This window comes from Macaca nemestrina, chromosome 14 (genome assembly GCF_043159975.1).
Source record: "Macaca nemestrina isolate mMacNem1 chromosome 14, mMacNem.hap1, whole genome shotgun sequence".
NCBI lineage: Eukaryota > Metazoa > Chordata > Mammalia > Primates > Cercopithecidae > Macaca > Macaca nemestrina.
In genome coordinates this window covers 7,710,503-7,735,996 of record NC_092138.1, presented here as the reverse complement: position 1 = coordinate 7,735,996, position 25,494 = coordinate 7,710,503, and the positions used below count along the sequence as shown (strand labels likewise).

General features: G+C 42.1%; 1 protein-coding gene across 2 annotated transcripts in view; it reads right to left on the bottom strand.

Moving 5' to 3' along the window:
* Positions 1-17,122: 17,122 nt before the first annotated feature.
* The window catches only part of LOC105498819 (DIRAS family GTPase 2), a 31,383-nt gene continuing 23,011 nt past the window's right edge, over positions 17,123-25,494 (bottom strand). The window contains exons 2-3 of one of the 2 annotated variants that reach the window (XM_011771169.3): positions 21,729-21,840; positions 19,570-21,151 (exon numbers count right to left, since the gene is read on the bottom strand). In XM_011771169.3, the coding sequence (XP_011769471.1) occupies positions 20,516-21,115 (600 nt within the window). In that variant the 5' untranslated portion in view covers positions 21,116-21,151; positions 21,729-21,840 and the 3' untranslated portion in view covers positions 19,570-20,515. Of the gene's footprint in view, positions 21,152-21,728; positions 21,841-25,494 lie in introns of both variants that reach the window. The other variant, XM_011771168.2, reaches the window with a different exon arrangement.

Genomic DNA, 25,494 nt, shown 5'->3' with positions numbered 1-25,494 from the left:
AAACTATGGTAATTCTTAGCCTTTACACCCTGGTTAGGTCTCAGTGCCACCATCTACCCCAGCACCCTCTTTCATCCCCTCTGACCACAGGAGCCCAGACTCAGTCTTCTATTTTTTATTTATTTATTTTTTTGAGAGAGGGTCTCACTTTGTCACCCAGACTGTAGTGCAGTGGCATGAACACAGCTCACTGCAGCCTCGCCTCCCTGGCTCAAGCGATCCTCCCACCTCAGCCTCCTGAGTAGCTGGGACTATAGGCATGCATCACCATGCCCAGCTAAGTTTTGCAATTTTTGAAGAGATGGAGTGTCACTATATTGCCCAGACTTATCTCAAACTCCTGAGCTCAAGCTCTCCACCTACCTCTGCCTCTCACAGTGTTGGGATTACAGGGATGAGTCGCCATGCCCAACCAAGACTCAATCTTCTCGCCTTTCATTCATAACACAGGCATCATCCACTCTAACCCTGGGAGTTCCTCCACCTAAACTGTGTGTAGAATGGGACAGATGCCCATAGGCTTCCCATTTCTTAACTAGATCCACAGAATTTGGAGAAGCGAAGATTCCAAGTTCACAAACAACTCCTCTCTATTTTCTCTAGGTTCCTCTGTTGCCTACCTGTTGTTGTTCCTTTTATTATTATTATTTGTATTTACTACTAACTTCTTAGAAATAGAAAGTGAAGATACTCATTTTGAGTGATGTAAGAAGAAAAATTCCTTTTCTAGAAAACTTAAAGGTGGTTTTCGCTTGCCATTGAAACTTCCTAACTACTATAGCCGAAGCTTGCTTTTCAGCTTTGTGGCCATATCATACTTCTCAAGGAGCTCACCAATTCCTATCACATTTGTTGACTACATTCCATTAGAAACTAATATTAGTAGGGTATTTCCAGTTAGATATTCATGGTGCTATCAGTCCACCATGTTATTAATATCTTTCAAACTGGGCGGATTATTTTGGTATTTTGGTGCACCTGTCTACCCGTTTTTTCCACCTGGGTAGAACTTGCATTTGTGAAGAAGTGTGGGTACCATTGCCATGGCTGAGCATGTTTTTGCAGCTTGCAGAGGATGATTGTATGCAATTCAGTGTACCACTAGCACCATTCTCTTTTTAAATCAAGTTTCTTTTTCTCTGTACTTGATTTCTGACTGGTTTCCAGTTCCCACTTTTTATTTTTTTGTTTGTTTGTTTTGGAGGTTGCAAGAGGTCGAAATACAAGTATTGTCAAATTTTGTCAGGGTTTCCATGGCTGCTAACTGCCTTCATGTTTTTTCTTGATACTGCATAATAAAGTAGATATGATGTACATAATTTCAAATGCCATCTAATCAAGTTTCCCCATAGAATTAGACAATGTGGAGGTTAAGTGCGTCTCTTTTCATTCAGATGATCTAGAATTCCTTTTCTTAAAAATGGTCCCACCTTCCTCCAACCAATCACCATGGCAACAAGTTCCAATATCTAGAATTCACTCTCCGCCTGGATGCTGCTCCAGCCTTGGATGCACCCTGGGACCTCATTAAAACCACCTACCCTCGCCTCACCTTTCCCACCTTAGCTGGTGCTTTTATTAACAGGAAATTAAAATATCTTTCCTCTATCTACCTCATATAGGGATATTTCTGCCTCCAAAATCTTATGCAGTGGGACTTCCTTCAGCAAGCTCTTCTGATGAGACTTTGATTATGATCTTATCTAAATACACAGCCAGTTGGATGTTGCATGAAATTGAACATAATTGAACAAAATAACTGGTGAATGTAGACCAAAATGGCAGGGGTGATTGGTTATGCAGACAGCATCTTCTCCAAATGGTACATGGTCTCATTTTCTACTCTCAGTAGAGAGATTTTTTGTCCTCCTTTGAAAGCACATATTCTCAGTAAAAACTATGAATTTTATGAGGATAGAATCCACCAATAGAAGGATTAATTCCAGTTTCCCATTTTATTTTCACTGCCTTTCAATGGAGACCCTGCACCCAGCTAGAATGCTGGATTGACGGGTGATCATTAGTGCTATTTCCTTCTTCACTGGCTTCCTCCCTCTAGGAACATGGTGGGACTGTATTTTCTGGCTCCTTTGAGCTTGGGCAAAGACATATGACTAATTCTGGCCAATTACTTATGGACAGAAACAATGTGTGTCATTTCATTCCAGAGAATAAAGGCTACATTAACATCGTAGATCCTGTTGGAGGAGTGCCCCAGCTAAGGAACAGAGGAAAAGCAGCAGGACAAGAAATGAAACTTTGTTGTTTTTAGGCACTGATATTTGGGGCTGTTTGTTATCACCATATAACATAGCCTATGCTGACTGGTATGATTAGGAAGTTCAGTTCTTCAGAACTATTTTCAGACTTACTTCCAGAATCATTGTCTGACACTAAGCAGAGTTAGTTACGTTTAATGAGCAGAGGAGAGGCCAGGAGAAGAAATTCATGCAAGTCACATTCAAAGGCAAGAGCAACTCCACATTACAGGGACATGAAGTGGGACAGCCAAGGCCTAAACCATGCCTGTGGCTCATGGCACTCGTGGGTCCAGTCATCCTCAGCTAAGGTCTCATTTCTTCCTGGAGGATGAGAGAAGGTTGATTCCTATCAGAATTTGAATGGAATATATTCAATTTGACCAAAAAATGGCACAGATACTTCTGAAACAATACCTACTACATTTCCCCCACCTTCCCCTGTTGCTGCTTAATGGAGACTGTCAACCTAGATAGAATGCTGGGATGCTGTCTGATCATCATTTTTTCCACTTGAGTCAATAAATTCTGGTGTTAAATTATATAGCAAAATAGTAAAAATGTACTTCTACTAAGAGACTGAGAAGTTCCTTACTGCCATACATAGGATCAGATTTTCCAGCATGCTAAACTCTCCTAAACTCTCCTGAGACTTTGCTCTAGATAAGTGAATAGGCTTTTATTTCCTTCTCAGATCACTTATGCCACGCTTTGCTCATACTTCATATACAATTATGATGAATTAGTTAGGGTTTATAGAGAGACAGAACTAATGGAATATATATATATATATATATATGTATATAAAGGGGAGTTTATTAAGTATTAAGTCACATGATCTCAAGGTCCCACACGATGCCATCTGCAGGCTGAAGAGCAAGGAGAGCCAGTCTAAGTTCCAAAACCGAAGAACTTGAAGTCCAATGTTTGAGAGCAGGAAGCACCTAGCATGGAGAAAGATGTAGGCTGGGAGGCTAGGCCAGTCTCTCTTTTCACGTTTTTCTGCCCACTTATATTCTAGCCTCGCTGGCAGCTGATTAGATGGTGCCTACCCAGATTAAGGGTGGATCTGCCTTTCCCAACCCACTGACTCAAATGTTAATCTCTTTTGGCAACACCCTCACAGACACACCCAGGATCAATACTTTGTATCTTTCAATCCAATCAAGTTGACACTCAGTATTAACCATCACAGATGATAAATTAACATCCAAGGCCCAAGGCACTGGGATACCCCGATTGAGTTGTTTTATTCTCAAAAATATGAGTGACATGTAGTTGCTAATCTCTAAGGCCTCCACCACCCCTCTACTTCCCTACTTCATCCCCATTCTTGGTAGATGATGGGCTTAACTGAGAGCCTAATCAAAGCAAGAGTTTTAAATTTTCCCAGATTTTCATGTTCTTAGGAAGTTTGTAATGTCAGATAGTGCCTAAGGGAAATTTTGTTGTGGAGATGGAGGGAAGACAGAAGGCGTTGACCACAATTGGCCAGGACTGGAGGATCACCTAATGTGGCATCCCACCTTGAAGCTTCCTTGTATCTATGATACCCTTGGAACCAAGGAAAACTAACTCTCTTTATCATGAGTGAGAAAGGGATGGGGCCCAAATGGCCTCTGATACACTTTGCAATAATGCTTTTTGCAGTGACTTGCAGACAGCAATACGCTGGAATAATTGAGCTAGCACATAGCACAATCTGCTGTAGCCACTGCACAATTGCAGAATCAGACCCATCGGTGCTGTATTTGACGAAGAGCAGACTTGGAAGGAAAAAAATCTATTTCCCACTAGACTAATGATGCTAATTTGATATGAATTGATTGGATGGTTTTACTTGAAGCTTATGTGGAATTTTGTTTTTGTGTTAAAGTTGCATTAAAACTATCAGCTTAAGTTCAGCAAGCACTGCATTTGGACTTATTAAGTAACATTAAGTACACATAGTATAGATCTCCACCCAAGGTTCACAATCTTTTTTTTTTTTTTTTTCTGCAAAGTTACCAGTTCATTATTCAAAATAGAGAAGTGCTGTTTGGGAGGAAATATTTAAGATACTGGGCAGCCGCTGAGGGTAAGGGAATAAGGGGGTGAAGTCCAGAGGCAAGCCCCCTTCTGTGGATGGGGTGGGGCTTCATGAAGAGTTGATGGAGACATTCTGACAAAGGCAGCAACCCAGCCAGGCTAGGAAATGAGGACGCTTTCTATGAAACAATCTCCTTTAGTTGCCCTAGCTATTCAATAATGTCTGATATGGAATCAAAACACACAGTTGTGTCAGGGATGATGTCAACAATGAAGGGACAAGGCAGTGGTGGCCTCTTCCCCTTTCCTACCAGAATACCAATTTCACAAGGTGTCGCAATGTGCCTAGCTCACTGCTGACCCTCTCCCTTCCCATTCCTCTACTAATTAAGGCTACAAAGAGCATCTCTGCATATAAGATTATTTACAGTCTTATAAATAGACCAGTAGGTGGGTGGCCCTGTGAGACAGTGCTGGGCAGTGAAGGATGAGTGGAGGTTGTTAGGTGGGGCTTCCAGAAAGCTCCAGAAAGCAGAGGAGTTTGACTTGGCTGGCAGGATCTCTTTTCCCCTTTGCCTTTCCTCCCACTGGCCATATAGAATATGGCATAGCAATTGGTGCTGCTGCAGCCATTTGCCAAGTAACCAGGATGGAGAAGCCTAGAGAAATCCCAAGGACCCCTGGATGCTTCCTGAAGACTCCCTTATGACTTAAGAGGAAAACTGTGCTCAAGCCACTGTCATTGGGGGTTTCTTTCAGATGCTACTGAGCACAAGCCTTCAGAAGAAGGGCACCCCTCCTTGTCACGCATCACACTCATCAGGTGCTGTGTCATGGGGAGGACAGGGCCTCTCATAAGGACCTTGGCCCGCAGCAAGGTGACCACGAGCCCCTGGCCAGTACCGCAGCGGAGGAGGAAGAAGGTCTGTTGACCTCAGGAGGGGCCACCTGGGTCTCCATCAGGAAGAGTGAGCAGGAGCCCACCACAAACCTCTTTTCAAAGAACTCAGAAGGAAAGGGAACCTTAAAGGAAGGGGTCAAAATAGCTATTTCAAATTACCTATATTTAGCACCAGTTTGAGTTCTGGGTGAAAGAAAGTAACAGCAGATTTTAAAACAGAATGTGAACAGAAAGAGTGAAAACGTAACCTAAAGAAGAAAAACTATAGCAAAGTCATTCTAAACTACATTATTTCAATTCTCATTGACTATTAGAAATCATGATGTTACAATCAGAAAAATAAATAAAGACATAAAGAAATAGTGCGCGGGTTAGAATCACGTAAGGTGCTGGATACTATCTTGTGCATCCTGCCTGGGAACAGCTCTCACTGAGTGAATATAATCATGTCTGTTACACCTGAGTGTTTACAATTGACAACACTGTGCCAAGTCTTTTACCTGTGTGTGGTTTCACTTAACCTTAAGAGATATTACCACAATTCCCAGTTACAGTTGAGGAAACTGGGGTGTGGATCTGCCCCCAATCATAGCTCTCGATGAATTTGACATTGCTATTTTCTATCTACCTAAAAAAGCTACGTCGCCTGCAGCAGAAACAAACAGCCCTACTCTAAAGACACTACAAGGCTTTTTGTTTTAAATGTGATTGTAAAAAATCTCAATTAGAGGAGTCTTCAATTAATTGAGTGTTCCAAGTAATCTAATTTCCTGGCTTAATTGAGCACTAACCGGAAAAAAAATTTCCCATTAAAACACATTGTTTTAAAGTGTATAAAACACACTTTCTTGACTTAGTGAACCCGATTTAAACTTTTTTGATAATTAAGTCACTGACGGTGCCTCAGGGTGGCTATACTGACAGTCACTTCTCCCCACTCCGTGCTGTATCCAACTGTTAGTTTTTTTCCATTCTTCTACTAATTAAGGCTACAAAGAGCATCCCTGAGTATAAGATTATTTCTTTTATATTTCACATTAGTTTCAGATATGCCTAAAGTGGATGCCGGGCCAACAGGGTTATATATATTTTTTTAATGCTTCCAAAAATCTTCCCAAAATGCTGCACAAATTTTTACCACACTGCTTCCAGGTTATAGTTCTTCAAAACTCTTCAAATGTAATTCCTAAGTGTGAATTTAACAATCAACTGGTAACTGACAAGCTGGGAGATTTGGGGAAAGTTCTGGTGAGAGGATGATGAAGATGGAGAGCACTGAACCAGGAGAGGAAGGATATGAAGAGTGACGACATCTCAAAGGGGAGAAGTTACAAGCTTTGTGCATTGCAAGTAACGGTGTGCCAGTAAAAGCTTAACAACCAGTTCTCCAGAGAAGAAAGGGGAAACCCTGATTTGTAGCGTTTTGCCAAGGTGGAAATATTCCTGCTACAGCCCATTTCAAGTTACTGGATGCATTTGAAAAACTGGACACATTTGGTTTTGTGAGCCAATAGGAACTATCCTCTAGAACACACTGACTGCAAGGGACCAGGGGACCACTGGGAGGGACAGTGAAATGAGCATCCTTGGATGTGGTGTGCTACCATCCTCCACTCATACATGCAACAGTCTGGACACTTAAAGGGCCCCTGAGCAGAGGTCTGGGGACCTGGATGCCCTATGTGGTCTCTCAACCATGGGACAATTGAACAGACCCCACGGGAGAATGTCATATGCTTGGGGGAAGCAGTGTCCCCAGGCACTAGCAAGTGCTCTCATCTCTTCATAAGGTTGTCACATCTCATTGCCTAGTCACAGTGTTTTATTGGTCATATTAATATATGCCTACCAAATTAGAAACTCATAAGTCAGAGGAATAATGGCTCATTATGAGTGACAGTCAGTGGTTGATTATTTTGGCAGGCAGTTCTGGGCACTATGATTAAAAATGGACCCAGGAAGGGGGAAAGATTTCTCAGTGGACCCTATTTTCAGTGTTTTACCTAATGGTAGCCAAAGAGCATGACATACCCAAAAGCCAGAGGTTAAAATTTCAATGAAAAGGTGGCTACAAATGGATTCTTTCTCTAGTCACTTATTTCATTTGGCTTTATAAAGTGTCTCCTCATGCTCTTTTTTCAGCATTTGGATATGCTCTCAAATTATTCATAATATGGCATTGCTTTATTTCTCTAAAATATTTGGAAAAATCATAACATATCAGGGAAATGCTGATGATTGAACCATTTCACCTTCTCATGAAATCTTGATGTCCTATCCAAGACAGAGACTGGCGATTTATTCATCATCCTTTTTTATTTTCTGTATTTCTGATGCTTTGATATCTGGATGACCCTGGAGGCATCCTATCCAGATTAGCCAACTTTTAAAAGCAGTAAATGACTCCCTACGAGCACACCTCGTGTATGCAAACCAACCAACCCAGCGCTCACCTCCTCTCCAACCTTCTTCCTCAGGTTCTCACCATCTAGGCCACCATCTTCCTTCCCTAATCACTCCAGAGCCAGGCACCGGATGTCAAGAGATAGCCCTCCTGTCCCAGAGCCTGCTGAAATTATCCAAGCTAGCCAATCCTAAACCTGCTTACCCTGCCTTGCCTTGTCTTTCCGGCAGAAGCCACATGAGAAAGGCTCTTGTGCAGGTTTCACCCCTCCTCTCTCAGCCTCCTCACTGACCCTGGTACTTCCCCATGTAGCCCCACTTGGCATTGCATGCCCCCTCCTCTTAGGAACTGTGAGTAACTGCTGACTTTTCAAAGGAAGCCTTCTCCTGATCTGTTGGTTTCACCATACCTGAATAGTAATAAAACCTACATTTAGAAACAGCCAGTTCCTCTCAATACCCATGTTTCTCTTTTTAACAAAAAATCCCCAACTTCTAGATAAGCATATGGCCTCCAAGATTTAAAAAAAAAAAAAAAAAAAAAGACTGAGCCTTTGCTGATTCTCCCTGGCTATTAGCAGCGGCCACATGCATCAGGTCAGCTCCTTGCTTACGGTGCTCTCCGAAGTGTTGTGGAGGATGCATGCTTTCTTCTGAGTGCCTCCTCCAGCTGCAGAGGATTTGATGGCTGGGGTTCCAGCAGTCATCATGGGCCGTTAGGATGCAGCCCACACTCACATCCTAGAATCATCTAGGATGGGGAAGATGATTTATCTAAATAATCTGAATAGCTCATGATTTCGTGGATCCATGGACTCCTTTTGTGGAACAAATAATCAAAATCTGTTTTTTAAGTAACTATTATTTGAGGTTTTTCTGTTGCACTCAGCTAGACTTCATCACAGATAATGCACTATCCTTAATGGAAGAAAAACCATAACATCTGTCTGTCAAGGTACTGACTGCGTCTCAAAAGTATGTCATTTGATCATGCTACTGATATTATCAATATCAAAAAGAAAACAGTTTTACCCATCTGTAATGTCAAAACCATGGTAAGCGCCTTCCCCTTCAAGGGTCACCATGCTCAGTGCTGAAAATCAGGGTGCTCAATCAATCCTCTGTCCCTCACCCCGTTTTCCTAAACATAGCAGACCACAACATGCCGGTGGACATGATTTAATTATGTTCACAACTTTCACTATTTCCTTGAACAAGAAATAATACATCAAGAGCAGGAGACATATTGTGAACCACTAATTTTTCTGCAAAATAAAGCAGCATGTGATTTGGCATTTAAGTAAAATCTTCCCTTTTCATGCCAGTCATCTTGAGTCCCCGCTGGTCCTGACCCCAGTGTACTTTCTTCAGCCCATATCCTCTATTAAACAATAATTACTAATTAAACAAATAACAATAACAGAACATCTTATATGGCATGGATTCTCTATTGACCACTCACATGTTCCACCAGCATATGACGAGCTGAGCCAAGTATGAAACAGAATCAGCTAACAGCCTATTGCTGTGTTCTTCCACATCGTGTGCTTTTAATGTTACGTGATATCTAACAATAAGTAAAGAAATTTTAACCAAAGACCAATTGTTCTTTCTCTCTGAGAAATTTTGCAAAAAACTTTTGGTTTGGTTTTATAGGTCTCTGTTATGTTACTTATGTCTCTTTCTGCTATAAAATATATAACTTTGGGTTATTTTTCTCTTTTAAAAACTTATTTATTTCACACTGCTACAAAATATATAATTTGGGTTCTTTATCGTCTTTTAAAAACTCATTTATTTCAAATTTTGCACAGGATTACTTTGCATTCGTTCTGTTAAAAAATAAGATCTTGATTGGTGTACCAGTGGTGGCAGAAGTTTAATGAATTGATAAACTTTCATAAAGATCAATGCATTGTCATGAGGAATCCAGACCTAAAATATCACGTCTTCAGATATTTTTGTCTTATCTCCTATACACACCATTTTTGGTATGGGAGACATTTAAAACTTTTTTTAATTTTTATTTCACTAGGTTTTGGGGGAACAGATGGTGTTTGGTTAGATGAATAAGTTCTTTAGTGGTAATTTCTGAAATTCTGGTATACCCATCACCCTAAACAGTATACACTGTACCCAATGTGTAGTCTTTTATCCCTTAACCTCCTTCCACCCTTTCCCCTGAGTTCCCTAAGTCTACTTTGTCATTCTTATGCTTTTGGGTCCTTACAGCTTAGCTCCCACTTATCAGTGAGAACATACAATGTCTGGTTTTCCATTCTTAAGTTACTTCACGTAGCATAATGGTCTCGAATTCCATCCAAGTTGCTGCAAATGCCATTATTTCGTTCCTTTTTATGACTGAGTAGTATTTCATGGTATATATATACACACACACACATACACATACCACATTTTCTTTATCGACTAATTGATTGATATGCATTTGGGCAATCGCAATTGTGCTGCTATAAACATGCATGTGCAGGTATCTTTTTTGTAAAATGTCTTCTTTTCCTCTGGGTGGATACCCAGGAGTGGGATTGCTAGATCAAATGGTAGATCTACTTTTAGTTCTTTAGGGAATCTCCACACTGTTTTCCACTGTGGTCGTACTAGTTTACATTTTTTGACTTGGAAAATTATCATACTCACAGACTGACAAATTGACTGTAGGCACAGAAAGCTTCAAGGTGCTTTATGACATTATAAGTTGAGTATTTTGCTCTTATTTTATCTCGACCTTTGTGCTTCACTGAACCATGAGTTAGGAATGTAACGGGAAAATGCAATTTAACAAACATAAGAAAGTACATGCAACAAACATGAAAATACACTAGCTGTCATGTCAAATCCCTGTTCACTTCAGTAGGGATGGCACCAGGTTCAAGAGACCAAAGAGACCTAGAGCCAGCAAATGAGACATAGGGTTTTATTTGGGGAATTTTAAATACAGGGACAGTCCAATGGTGGAGGGCTGAACGGGAGAACCACAACCACCGGCAAAAAGCATGCAGTTGATTCAGCACCCTCACTGAGCACCTTCCCTCAGCAACCTCCATATGACAACCTTCATTTCTCAAATTCTTGGTGTCAGGTTGGACGTGGTGGCTCATGCCTATAATTCCAGCAATTTGGGAGACTGAGGCCAGTGGATTATTTGAGGTCAGGAGTTCGAGACCAGCCTGGTCAACATGGTGAAACCCCGTCTCTACTAAAAATGCAAAAATTGGCCAGGCCTAGTGGCACACGCCTGTAATCCCAGCTACTCGGGAGGCTGAGGCAGGAGAATCTCTTGAACCTGGGAGACGGAGGCTGCAGGAAGCTGAGATTATACCACTGCACTCCAACCTGAGCAACAGAGTGAGACTCTGTCTCAAAAAAAAAAAAAAAATTCTTGCTCTCAGGTGAGCCTACCGTATACTAGCCAAGATGAAACGCACAATGTTACTAGAATATCTGCCTCAATGTCATGACAAAGGTCCCACTGTCTCTGCAACTGCTGTTGACAACACCACTGTTAGGAATTCAATGGAATTTTGATAAATGTCAATTAGTTTTATATTTCACATCTTTAAATTTACAAGAAGAAAAAAAACTCACTACATTTTCTTTGGAAACTATGCAAAACCTTACAGACTACTCAATTGCCGACTATCTTGAACAATACTGACTTACCAGGCAAAGATAAAAAAGTGTAGAATACCTGAGTACTTTTTATCAGGTTGACTCTGTTGCATAATTTCTGTAGTCTAATTTATTTCTTGCTAACACTAGTCAGCCTACATTTGACAATATTCTTTTTTATAACCTGCTAAAAGGATTGGGGAAAAAAACACTTTATGAGTTTCTGGCATTTCTTAAATTTCTTGAGAACTTCAACCTCTATTGTGCTATATTTATTTACATTGTACAGATTTTAGCAACTTCTCATTTGAATCTTGGAAGGAAAAGGGTGACAAGAAGGAAATGCTAATCTCTGAGACTATAAAAAGAGGTAACACATTAGTCAAGATGGGTTGGGTTATGCCCCAGTAACAAACAACTCCAAAATCTTGAAGGCTTAAAACAACAAAGGTTTATTTCTCCCATAGACTTTAAATCTATCACAGGTCAACAGGGACCTCTGCTCCCATCTCAGCCTTGCCCTCACTCTGAAAAGCAAGTCAGGAGAGCAACCCCTCTCTGGAACACTGCCTGTTCTTTGGGGAGAGGGCAATGAAATGCTCCAGCCTAAAATCAGGGTCCTCCTTCACTCACAACTGCATAGCAGAAATGGTCGGATCTCACCAACAAGAGGGCCAGAAGTGCAATCTTACTCTGTGCCCAGAAGGGGGAAGAATGGGAAGACCCAGAGAACTGCACGGGTGATTCCCATGGAGAGCAGCCAGGCAGGTTTTGCTGCTCTGTCTAGCAAATGTGCATGGGATACTTATTGGTCCAAAGCATAGTTCAGGTTGTCGAGAGGGTTCAATAATGGACTTGGGTTAAACTTCAAACAAGTCAGAATTATAAAGAAATCACTTCTGTATAGCAAAATGTCCTACAAGCCAGAAAGGTCAAGAAAGCAAGAATCAAGAAACATTTCAAAGAGAGAGAAAATCCCTTTTTTTTTCTTTTTGACTTAAATGAATGGAAAAAGCATAGAGGGGGCCATCTGAGGGCAGCCTTAGTATAGGAAAGATGTTCATATGCTGGGATGGACATGGAGACCGAAAGAAGGGATTTCCAAGCAGAGGAAATAACATAATCAAAGCAGTACGTTTTGACACATCCACTCTGTAAGTGTGTGTTTCCAGTTTCATAGTGACAATGATATATTAAAGCCCATTCTCCAGCCCACTCTGAGTTCCTGATTCTTATGCTAAGATTGCAATGGGGATATTTGAGATATTTTGTAGTATCTAACTGTGGGGGCTGCTTTATTTTTGTTGGGGTGTGTGCATGTCATGTGTGTGTGCGTGTGTGTGCACATGAACACTTGGAGAGGTACTTCTTGAAAGCTAATGTGTACTTTTTATTAAAAGGACTGCAAAAGATATAGTCTTGATTTTTGGCAAGGGCAAATAACACATTTCACATCTACGGTGTCGCTCCCTAACAAAGAAACTGCGTAACTTTCATCTTACGTTCATGGCGAACAGTTCTATCTCCACTAGGTTTTTTTTCTGAGCTCCCCATCTTTCCTTATAGAAGTAAAGTTGAAGTATGGTGGTTTCCTCTGTTTTCCTATATCTAAGCTAACTCCGTGTTGTTTGAGGCAGACTGTGAGGAGTTAGAAGAGCAAACAAATAATAGCAACAATAATGATAATTATTATCATTGTGACAATAGAATTTATGTTAAAATGTCTCAGGCAGATGCCTGCCTCTTTGGGCCCCTCAGTGACTTGTGATAGACTAGGATAGGCAAAGACCCCTTGTAGTGAAGAAAGGTAAATGGAAATTGAAAAGTGAATGAGGACAATTCAGAGATGTGAAAAGATGAAGGCATGAGAGTTCCTGCCCAGATCTGAAGCAGTAACCTTGGCAGGGCAGAGCCAGTGCTGTGGGTTAAAGGAATCCTGTGGATGTGGCCACAGCAGCAGCCACTGGGTGCTGAATGCAAGAAACTGTGGCCACGGACCCCATATTTACAGTATCTGGGGCAACCGCAAGTCAGCAAAGCCAAGGCAGAATTGATGGGGGCATAACCTCCTGACAGGTTCATCTTGCCCTCTGCCCAGGGACAGCCAATTTATCAAGAGAGGGCGGTCGCAACAGAGAAAGAGCTTAATACACACAGAGATGGCTAAGCGGTAGACTGGAGGGTTTATTATTCCTCAAATGAGTGTCCCTGAAAATTCAGAGGCTATGGTTTTTAAAAGGTAGTTTGGTGGACAGGGTGCTGGAGAATGGGAAGTGCTCACGGTTGGGTTAGGAACGGCATTATAGGGAGTCAAGGCTGTCATCCCCTTGTGCTGTGTCAGTTTCTGGGTGGGGGCCACAAGACCAGATGTGCCAGTTTACCAGTCTGGGTGGTACTAGCTGGTCCATGAGAATGCAGGGTCTGAAAAATACCTTGAACATCAATCTTAGATCACAGTAGAATTGTTATATATAGGAAAAATTGGAGAGGTTAGAAATCTTGTGGGTTTTGGCTGCATGGTTTCTGAGCCATAATAATTTCTAATCTTCCGGCGCTTTGGGAGGCTGAGGTGGGTGGATCACCTGAGGTCAGGAGTTCGAGACCGGGCTGGCCAACATAGTGAAACCCTGTCTCTACTAAAAATACGATAATTATCCGGGTGTGGTGGTGCATGCCTATAATCCCAGCTAATCAGTAGGCTGAGTGAGGAGAATTGCTTGAACCTGGGAATCAGAGGTTGCAGTGAGCCAAGATCGTGCCATTGCACTCCAGCCTGGGCAATAGAGAGAGACTCTGTCTCAAATAATAATAATAATAATTTCTAATCTTGTGGCTAATTTGTTAGTTTTGCTAAAGAGTCTGGTCTCCAGGCAAAGAGAAGTTTGCTCAAGCAGGAGCCATTATTATCTATGTTTCAAAGTTAAACTATAAATTCATCCCAAAGTTAGTTCGGCCTAAGCCCAGGAATAAATAAGGGCAGCTTGGAGGTTAGAAGAAAGATGGAGTCTCTTAGGTCAGATTTCTTTCACTCTTAATTTTCCTGTGTCAGATTTTTCTCACTGTCATAATTTTTGCAAAGATGGTTTTAGGGGCACCTGTCTTCAGTATTTGCAGACACTGAAGAAGCTTGAGGAGTTGTTAAGAATAGAGAGTGTGCCATGCTTAGATCAGGAGGGCAAGGAGGGGTGGTCCAGATGGTTGCTGGGGCTCAGACCCACAACCAGGGACATCACTGCCCACGTAGCCCTGATGGAACTCCCCAGGGTGGGGCAGGTGGGCAGGTGCTCTATACCTGAATTACAATTTTCTCTCAATGCTAACCTTGGAAAATACTGTACATAGAGAAAGCTGAGACCCTCAATACCACTGACTGAAAAAAGTCACTAAAGGAAAACTTGATTTAACAAAGCCTGCTCGCATCTCCATCCCACCCCAAGACTTAGGGAGCTGGCAGGCATTCCCAATTAAACTTGGCTAACAGCAGTGATTCTTATATTCGATTCCATATCAAAATTACCTACTAATACACAGTTTCTGCAAGGGGTAGGCGGTCTGGGTATCAATAGTTTGCAAAACTCTTTTACCAAGTGATTCTTATGTGCAACAAAACTAAAGAGCAAATAGATTATAGCCTTGCATGTCAAAGTGTGGTCTCGGACCAGAAGCAAGGACATCACCTAGTAGTTGATAGAAATGCAGAGTCCCAGGCCCCACTCAGCCCTGCTGCCTCAGAGGCTACAGAATCACAAGACCCTGAAGTGCTTCATTTGCACATTAAAGTTTGATAAGCACCAGAATACGCTTTAATGGTGCCTAATGGGGTCTGCTGATTGTCATTATCTCCATAAATGGGAGCCCTGACTAATGTTGCAATAATGACCTGAAGCTGGGCGGAGGGTTGGAGTCGGGAGGGGCATGCAGACAGCAAGACCAGGAAAGCTGTTGATAAAGAGGCTGGAAGAAGCGGAAGTTTCTGGTGGTTTTTATACTTGGATAGTTTGATTTTCACATTGCCGCCAACCTTCCTGATAGAATGCTACACAGTCAGCAGATTTTTATATGTTTCCACTGAAAGCTCAATACATGACCAGCCAGCTCTGTGCTTTGTGCTTATCATGAAATTAATCCTCAAGGCCGCCACCCTGCAGACGTCAATCATTCCCATTTTGCAGAAGCACTAAGAGGGCAAGAACCTACCCAGTGTCACTCAGCCATTCCGTCGCAGAGTGACGACTTTGCTTTTAGTGTTTGATGGATTTTTCCTGCATCATCAAAATTAAGCTTCATTTTACAACCAGTGTGGAAAAAGACAAATAAAGACAAAACTGAAGCAGTACTCAGCAACAATGCTAGGGCAGAAACTGTCCCCACAGGGTTGACAAGAACAGTATGCCAAGTTCTGTACAGAAATATAGTCATAATTAAGCATTAATCAGGCTGCACTTTGGCCCACTTCCTTGTTGCTAAAAGTCACATAGCACTAGATCCTGACCATTTGTATCTCTTTGTTCCTGTAGATAAGATGTCTGGCATTAAGGTTATAAGATGGTTTAAGAGTTGATTTGCATCCCTGTTGTTCCCATAGACAGGCCCTCTGACATTAGAATCATAAGGCTTTTGTTTAAGGATCGGTTAAGATTTTTTTCAGGCCCCAAATTCCAGCACCCAATTTGAAGACCCCACAGAAGGATGGGATCAGCATGAGACTGCAGTTTCTTCATCCTCATCCCACAACTTCACCCCTCACTCTTTGACCAATCAATGATTTCCACACTTCATGCTGTGGCCCACTCCAAAACCCTTAAAATCACTAGCCCCACAGTCCTCTGGGAGATGGATTTGAGGTTTCCTCCTGTCTCCTCATAGGGGGACCCTACAATTAAACCTCTTGCTCTACTGCAACCCCATGTCTCAGGCATTGACTTGTCCCAGGCTTAACGCCATCATTTTGTCAATGAAAAGAACACTCTATATAAAATTTCCAAAGACATTTATTCTGAGCCTAAGAGGAGTGGCTAATGACCCTAGAGACAACCCCAGGAGATCCTGAGAACATGTACCCAAGGTGATCTGGCTACAGCTTCGTTTTATACATTTTAGCAAGATGTAAGACATCAATCCCTACGTGTAAGATGTACATTGGTTTGGTCCAGAAAGGTGGGATAACTCAAAATGGGGGCTTCCAGGTCATAGGTAGATTCCAGAATTTTCTAATTGGCAATTGGTTGAAAGAGTTAGATTATTATCTAAAGACTGGAATCAATAGAAGGGAATGTCTGGATTAAGATAGGGCTTATGGAAACCAAGGTTTCTATTATGCAGAAACAATCAATAGAAGGAAATGCCTCTTACCAGACCCGAACAGTCTATCATTCTTCAGATGTTTTAATGTTAATGCTGGTCAGTTGTGCCTGAATTTCAAGAGGAGGAGGAGGATATAATGAGGCATGTCTGATCCCTACTTCCCATAATGGCCTGAATTAGTTTTTGAGTTAACTTTGGAATGCCCTTGGCCAAGGGGAGCATCCATCAATCAGTTGGGGGGCTTAGAATTTTATTTTTGGTTTACAGTTTAATAGCCTGGGGTTGTGGAGGAAGGCAGGATTAAAAAAAAGAGAAGGGAGTTTGTCTTCACTTCTATTTTGACACAAGTAGGGCCCTGCCCTACTCCTTCCCTCTCACCTTAACCTGTCTGGAGCTTCTGCTTCATTTCCACCCAATGACAGGGAGCATGGGAAAGGTTCACAGGACACCCCAGGGTGAGCTACTATTGCCTATACTAGTTCTGTGCAGAGCCTGATATCCTTCTATTGTGGTCGTAAGCACATAACAACTGCTGAGGGGTCACCAAGTCAAGGTCATCCTAGACCAGCTAACCCCATAAGACACAGCACCACTTTCCAGCCAGGGTGTCATAACTGTAACTTTATTGTAATATGTCCCATTATTTCCAGAACATCACTGGCAACTAGAAACTTGTATGCAAGGGTGATTTTTATAACCGCAGAGTAAATAAAATATAATAGAGAATAGACTTGTAACAATAAATACACTTTAAATATAAATATACACATCGATATCCCACACATATAAAAGTCATGCTCTGCAAATATTTTGTATACACACTGTCCTTGTGGGGTACTGAATTCCAGGATGTGTCTTCAAGGATTTACATGTGTCCTATTAGTTGTAGATATTTCCAGAGAACTTATGTAGAAGCAACACATTACAAATTTAGGGGAAAAAAATTAAGTATCACAGAGCAATTTTTAAAATATTTAATACATTTTTGTTCTACAAAGAATGAGCATTTCTTAAATATTACAAACAGTGAAACAAGTATACTAGCTTACAGATATGTACAATTTATGACTTTATACTTCAAAAATGCAGGAAGATAAATTATATGTTTTATATACATGTAATTTTAGATAGAATGAACAATTCAATATTGCTCTTGTGTTGGTCTTGCTGCATTGTGTGCATGCCCATGGCTTGTCGCTGGATGGAGGAGGGGCTCGTGGGGACAGAAGGGAAGTCATGGAGCCCCATGCTCATGCCCAGAGCGCCATCCTCAAAGCAATATTTAATTAAATATTAACTGATTCTGGCTGGGTCAAAAACTGCTGTGCCCATATGCAATGTAGGATGTGTTTTCAAGAACCACAGCTACATATTTGGGAATGGAAACATACAAATGCTTTAAAAAAATTTGATTCTGTGATACTAACTCCTCAAACCCTGAGTCAATTGGGGAGCTCCTAAAAGATGATTTTGCGATAATCATCGATATCCTCAGTTCGGCTCATAGAAAATGATCTCAAAATGAAGACCCATAATTGAAGCTTCAATAGCCTTCCTAGCCTATAAATTCACAGGCAAAATATGAAGGAAAAAACGTGTCCTGAATGAAATCAGATTTTCAGTAATTATAAACTTCTCATGCTGATGAAGCCCTAAACACTTATGTAGAAACCGATTTGAAAGGGATAAAAGAAATTCTGACTTACAATCAGTAGAAATGGGATGGTTTGTAGGAATGTCTCACATTAAAAGTTTTATTAACACTATAGTCGGTGGTAAATATCACATTCTACCGTTAGCAAAGAACCCACTCAAAATCTATACACCCCATTTTGGCCATGAAGTTCTGTTTCTTCTTCCATTTAACCTATACCCAAATTAAAACTTGATCATCTCTCTCTCAGAATAGAAACAGAAAAAAATGTCGGGACAAGTTGAAAAACAAATGTTCCAGAAAATCCGCCAACTAAAGATCTCATTGCGAATGCTGTGCAACAGCTTTCTAGAACAGAACAATCCTGCTTGAGGAATTTGAAGCGGGGCACAGGACTGGCCCAAATGCTCTGCACCCCCAGCTGGCTCCCAGGCCACTTCTCTGCTTTCTCAGCTCAGCATAAGTGCTCCCCCTGCAAAGTCAGGGCGGTTTTGTTCTAGGAGACCATGGAGTCAAGCAGTTCTCAAAGGCACCTCCCACGTACTAAACACATCCCAAGGGTGAGTTATTGGGAGACCAGAGAGGATGAGATCAGGACAAGGGAACTGAACCAGAAAAGGCTAAAGAAAACTAGGACATATTGAGAGAGCAAGTGCGCTTTGGGGGATGGAGATGGCCACATTGCTGCTGCTGCTAACCCTGCACAGGAGGGACAGGAGAAACAGCAGTTGCAGGAGGTGGCACAGTTAAACATCCCCAACTTAAGCCCTGCCTGTGCTGGCACTGCCACCCAACAGCCAGGCAGCCCCCACCCCCCAGGCAGGCCCACGTGGGACTGCAGCTTCTTCTGCCTGCCAGGCGGGTGACAAGAAGATTGCTGAGAGGATGATGCCACAGTTGGGGCCAGTAAATGTTCTGCCAACTGAAACAAACAGGAGATCTAACAGGCACTATCAGTGGGAGTTTTCAGGAAGCCAAGTCCAACCAGGCTCTACGATGGCAGAGCAATTAAGCTGAGTGGGCTCTTCCCAGGGCAGAGCAGCCTGCCTGTCTCCAGCTACCATCCTATCCCCAAGCTAACACAGGAAACCTGAAATGGCTGTAATTTGGCTTGAAAGATTAAAGATGCACACAAAATCATTAGGAGAAAAAGATAATTGTTTCTAGAGTGAATACTGTATCGAACCGCTCTTAGAAGACATGTATAATGGAACATGCAGGAGAATTTACTATTACTTAAATGCATTTTCCAGGAATATATTTCCAATATAGATAGATCATCAAAAACACAGTGAATAACTTCTGTTTCAAAGTATTTCATTAAGGTGCAAAGTGTGGCATATACATGTTTGTGACACTACAAAAATGGATGTGCTTCAGGTTGTCTGATGGCCTTTGCTGGCTGCTACCCAGCTGGGTACCGATTGAGTTATTTAAGAGAAGAAAACCACCTTGGAGGAAAAAAACGTCTAAAAATACCGAGTCTATTTGCTTATATTTAAAATCTGAGGGCTGAAAGAAGTTATACTCCTCACAGATCAAAAGAAGAAAATCACATTTCTAAAACCCTCGATGTATAACACACAGGAACATTATTGCGATGTTTTAATACTGTCACGATATCCTCACTTAAAAACTGAAGAACTTCTGACAGAGCAGCACACTATTAGTGCACTTATCCCTGCACATGAAGATAAATACTCTAATAGGTTAAAATGATACTTCCTAACTAGGTCTACGTGAGGTGAACACATGCCCTCAGGGTAGCAAGGCTCCTAACAGGCCAGGTGGGAATTAAGAATGAACACCCTTTGGGGGAGAGGCTGTGGTTTTTAATCCCCTTTAAAAATGTGTAAAATGGACCAACTGTGGTCCACTTTGGACCATCTGATCTTCTCACCTCTTCCTGCCCCTCCCCTCCCCCAAAGATGTGATTGGCTTCTGTCTGGGGTTGGTGCGGGTAGCTCTGGGTTAACAGGCTCTCACATGCACGTAGATGACATTTAGTCCTCTCGGTACATGTTGCTTTGTGGGTACCAGTCCTCCCTCCCACCTTCGGGTGTTCATCGCCATCTTCAGAAATTGCTGGCAGCTCTCAGTTCCCGGGGATGCTGAGCGTTTTGGTTTTCACTTGAACCGCCTGGCAGATTGTGTGACTCCAGAGGGGGTGGCTTACTGTTGGTGGTGTGGAACGCCCTCTTAAGGACTATAGGGCGCATCTCGATTAAATGCAATGTTTAACACGTGGGCATTGTACATGCTACCCTGACGACGGTGGGTGTCACTTGGGGGGAGTGAGGTGCCGGGGACACACAGCTGCTCCTCCCGCAGGAAGGGCCTTCACATGATCACGCACTTGCCTTTGAGCTTCTCTTTCCTCTTCTGCTGCTTGCTCTTTTTCCCGTCGATCTGGAGACTCACGGTCCTGCGCTTCTCCAGGTTGAGCAGCTCCTGGAAAAGCTCCTTCACGTTATGGTTGAGCTTGGCTGAGGTCTCCATGAAGGCGCACTTCCATGTGCGGGCCAAGGCCTCCGCCTCGCTGCTCTGCACCTCGCGGCTGGGGCTCTCGTCACACTTGTTCCCCACCAGCATGATGGGGATGCTCTCCACGTCCCCTTTGATCTCGCAGATTTGTTCGTAGATGGGCTTGAGCTCCTCCAAGGACTGCCGGCTGGTGATGGAGTACACCAGGATGAAGGCGTGCCCCTTGGAGATGGACAGCCGCTGCATGGCCGGGAACTGGTGGCTCCCCGTCGTGTCGGTGATCTGCAACGTGCATATGCTCTTGTCGCAGCTGATCACTTGCCGGTAGGTGTCTTCCACCGTCGGGATGTAGCTCTCCCGGAATGTGCCTTTCACAAACCTCAACACCAGGGAGCTCTTGCCGACACCGCCAGCCCCAAACACGGCCACCCGGTAATCGTTGCTCTGCTCAGGCATGTTGCTGGAGGGCTCCAACTATCAGCCAGGACACACCTAGCAAAGGAACCAGATGTTTAAGAGAATTAATAATTAAAATATAAAAACGTTAATAAGGATGGCTCTACCCTCTTTTGATAGCTTAAAAATGGGAGGTCATGACATTTATAATAGCTACAATTCTAAATCCAATAAATTTGGTCAATCTGCCGTTTTCAAAAGAACAGACAATCTACTCGGGCTCGCTGAAGCCCATCTATTCCTCTTTATTGGACCATGACAATGAGCATCTTTGCTCCCACATAGGCCCTAAGCCCAGGGAAAACATGCAAAGTGAGCCCGAGAGGCAGCACCAAGGAAGGGCAATGAGAAGAGAAATTAACCACCCCCAAAAAACACAGACACACATATGCACACACACATCACCATCATCATCAGCAGCATATCTTTGCTGTTTTACCTGAAGTACTGAGTACCCAATATACTGGTCATCATTGTGTGTGTGTGTGTGTGTGTGTGTGTGTGTGTGTGTGTGTGTGTGTGTGTTAACAAACAATGGGAGAGGGAGATGAGTGAGGGAAAAGGATGTTCTGAATATTAATTCAGTGTTTATATTAACTCATGAAATCCTTACCACTCTGCAGAAGTTGGTGCCATTAGCTCTGTTGTACAATGATGAAACTGGAAACGAGGAAGAGATGGGGAATGGAATGTCTCTGATGTTACACAGCCAGTAAGAGGGAAGGCTAGGATACAACCAAAGCATTGTGGATGTCAATGCCCATCCCATAGGCTGTCTGTAGACAGAGCTGGTCACAGTGACTTAGGCATTACTTGGGCCAGAGTATAGATTGTCTCCATTAAGCATGAAGAGCTAACTAATAAGCGTGAATAGTCATTTCATTCATCAAAATTAAGATGATTATATAAGCTTTATTTTTAAGAAACATAGGAATTGGGTATTACCAGGATAGTAGCATAAACTACTTATTAAGGGTCATTAAAAATGAAGAGAATGCAGCAACTCTCCATCATAAACTTCACCCCTACTCTAATAGTTATTTTTATTCAGGGACGTGTAGATGTGCCCTCTTAATTTACACCCTATCATATTTTTTTCATTCTGTATCTTCTTTGGTAAGGAAGGGCATATAACACCAAATAAAATAGAGAATTACACAAATTTGGATAAATTTTTAAAACTAACATGTTAATGTGAAGCGTGGAATTCATTCTTTTCTGCAAGCAGGCATTGTGCTGACTTTTTGCTTTTCTAGTTTTAGGGCAACTGTGGAAAAACAATAAAAAGCTTTACGGAAGAAAATCCGTTTTAGAGTCCAGTAAAAGTATTAAACAGAACTAACAATGGAAGGAAATGCATTTGTGCAGTGAATATGTTCTCGTGACAGACAGAACATCAGATCAAAGTCTCGGACTGAGGCATCGCACCTTCTCAATTTGCCTTGTGCGTCTGCCTACAGATCTGCTCAGTTCAATACTCCGCTGCTCTTGCATGCACTTTGGAATCCCAAACCCTCCAAGAAACTAAGGAAACATCAGTGCTAACAGAGAATATAAAAGACTGTTAGGAAGCTCATTAACACCAAAAGATGGCAGAAGAGTCTGCTTAGGAGTTTGATGAAGTTTAATAAATGCTTATAAGATCATTATGATTAATTCAAGGGTGGAGCATTGTGATAAATTGTTCTACAATTTTAAAAAAAAAAACCTCAATGGTGTCTTAGTTGGTTTTCTGTCACTATAACAGAATACCACAGACAAAATAATTTTAAAAGCAATCTATTTCTTACAGTTCTGGAGGATGGTAAGTCCAATATGAAGAAGCTGGATCTGGTGAGAGCCTTCTGCTGTGGCATAACATAGTGGAGAGCATGGCATGATGAGAGAGAGCAAGCATGTCAGCTAGGGTCTCTCTCCTCGTCTTAGAAAGCCACTGATGCCATGACAGGCATTGCCCAGCCTCCTCATGACCTCATCTATTCCTAATTACCTCCCCAAAGGCCCCGCTTCCAAATACCATGAACATACACATTAGAGGATTACATTTCTAACACACGCACTTTTTTTTGGTTTTTTGAGACAGAGTCTCGCTCTGTCGCTGAGGCTGGAGCACAGTGGCGTGATCTTAGCTCACTGCAAGCTCCGCCTCCCGGGTTCACACCATTCTTCTGCCTCAGCTTCCCGAGTAGCTGGGACTACAGGCGTCTGCCACCATGCCCAGCTAATTTTTTTGTGTTTTTAGTAGAGACGGGTTTTCACCATGTTAGCCAGGATGGTCTCGATCTCCTGACCTCGTGATCCGCCCGCCTCAACCTCCCAAAGTGCTGGGATTATAGGCATGAGCCAATGTGCCTGGCCAACACATGCACTTTTGGGGGACACATTTAAACCATAGAAAATGGCCAAAGGAATCTAATCTTAAGCTTCTTTCTACATCCTCAGAATGAAGCTCTTTTTTTTTTTTTTTGCTTAGAAGGGAGTTTCCTCACTCTGCTTTGCCTTGTATTATGGTTATTTAGCTCCAGACTAGAGCATAAGCATCTAGCTGGAAGAGAACATGTCTTAACAAGTTCTGCATCCCAAATTATCTCAACGATCTCTTGGTTCACAGCACACACACATTCTTTATGAGTTTGCTGAATATGTGGTCAGCTATGTTAAGGTGTCTCCATTATTAAACTGGCAACCAACACACAGGAAGTAAATGCTAAACATAAAATAAAATATTCATGGCTACAATTATTCAATTGCCCAGAGAAATATCCATCGAGCTTCCACTAAACTAGGCTGTAGACAAAGGGCCAGGAAACAACTAAGGAGAAGGACGGACTTAAGGAAGGATCTCTATTCTCATGGAACTCAGAACCAAGTAAAGCAGACATCAATCCAAAAGATAACTTCACAAATGTGTGATAAATTATATCATAGCAAGTGCTGCAAAAGAGAGGTCTGAAGGAACTTCATGAAATTTGAGATATCAGGAAGAATTTAGGAGGTGGCATGGAAGCATGAATCTGAAAGTTGAACAGGAGTCAGAAAGTTGAAGGGCTATGAAGTTCAATGTGCATTTATGAGATAGGCCTGGGGCAATAACTCCATAGTGATCAACTCACTAACAAAAACCCAAACTGTAGAGAATCACTTGGACCTAGGAGGTGGAGGTGGCAGTGAACTGAGATCGTACCACTGCACTCCAGCCTGGGTGACAGAGTAAGACTCCACCTCAAAAAAAAAAAACAAAAAAACTTGTAAACTATTTTCTTCCATGTCAGAAACATTCATTTATTTCATAAGCATTTATAAAATGTCTTCTAGATACTGTGCAAACTCAATGCTTACCCAATAGCACTCATAGCATTGGGGGTAGGGACAAGCATAGGAAAATATACATTATACCGCACTTGGCAGATGCTGTGATCTAGTTATCAACAAAGGCAGGACAAGAACCTAGTGGGGAATCCAGCTCTGCCTGGGGCCCTCAGGAAACATTTCATAGAGGGCTGGAACTTGCCAGATGGCAAAGTGATGAAAGGCATGTTAGTCAGAAGAAAGAACCTCATAAGAAGGAATAAATGAAGGAAATAGAGCTAGTGCTTGTGCCATGGTAGAACAGCTTGTGTAAACTGGCATCCAGGAGTGAATCTGGGGGAGGGAGTGGTGGCACTCACCGTGAATCAAGATAAAAGGCGGAAGAGAGAAGCAGCTTTAGAGAAATGGCAGTAAACAACAAGGAGAAAGGAGCTGTGATTGGGTCAGGTTTATGGGACGAATAGGGGGAGATACTTGGTAGGTGATTGGGGTTTAGTGTGAAAGCTCAGAAGAGAGGTTTCATCTACTGATAAATATCTGGATACCATTCATATACAAACAGCAGTATAATAAAGAAAAATTCTCCAGGGAGAGAGCATGTAGAATGAAAGGAGAATACCACACGCCCAATCTGTTATATGCTATTGGGAGAACTTGGCAAGTTACTTAAACTTTCTGCGTTTGAGTTTTCTCAGCCAGGAAATGGATATAATAATGCCACATTGTTTATGAGACTAATGTGGGGAGTGAGTAACACAACGCAATCAAGCACTTGAACAGCTCTCAGCACATGGGTTTTTGGTTACATTCAAGAAGGACTATGCAGATAAGGGGTTCATAAAGGAGCAGTATGATGGACAGGGAGAAAAACTCGCAAGAGGGCAACTAGCTATTAAACTCATTCAACAAGATTTCAGAATACAACATTCATATAAAGAACCAACTGTATTTCTATACACTTGCAATGAACAATCTGAAAATGAAATTTAAGAAAATAACTCAATTTACAATAACATCAAAAAGAGTAAGATACTTAGGAATAAATTTAACAAAAGATGCAAAACATATCT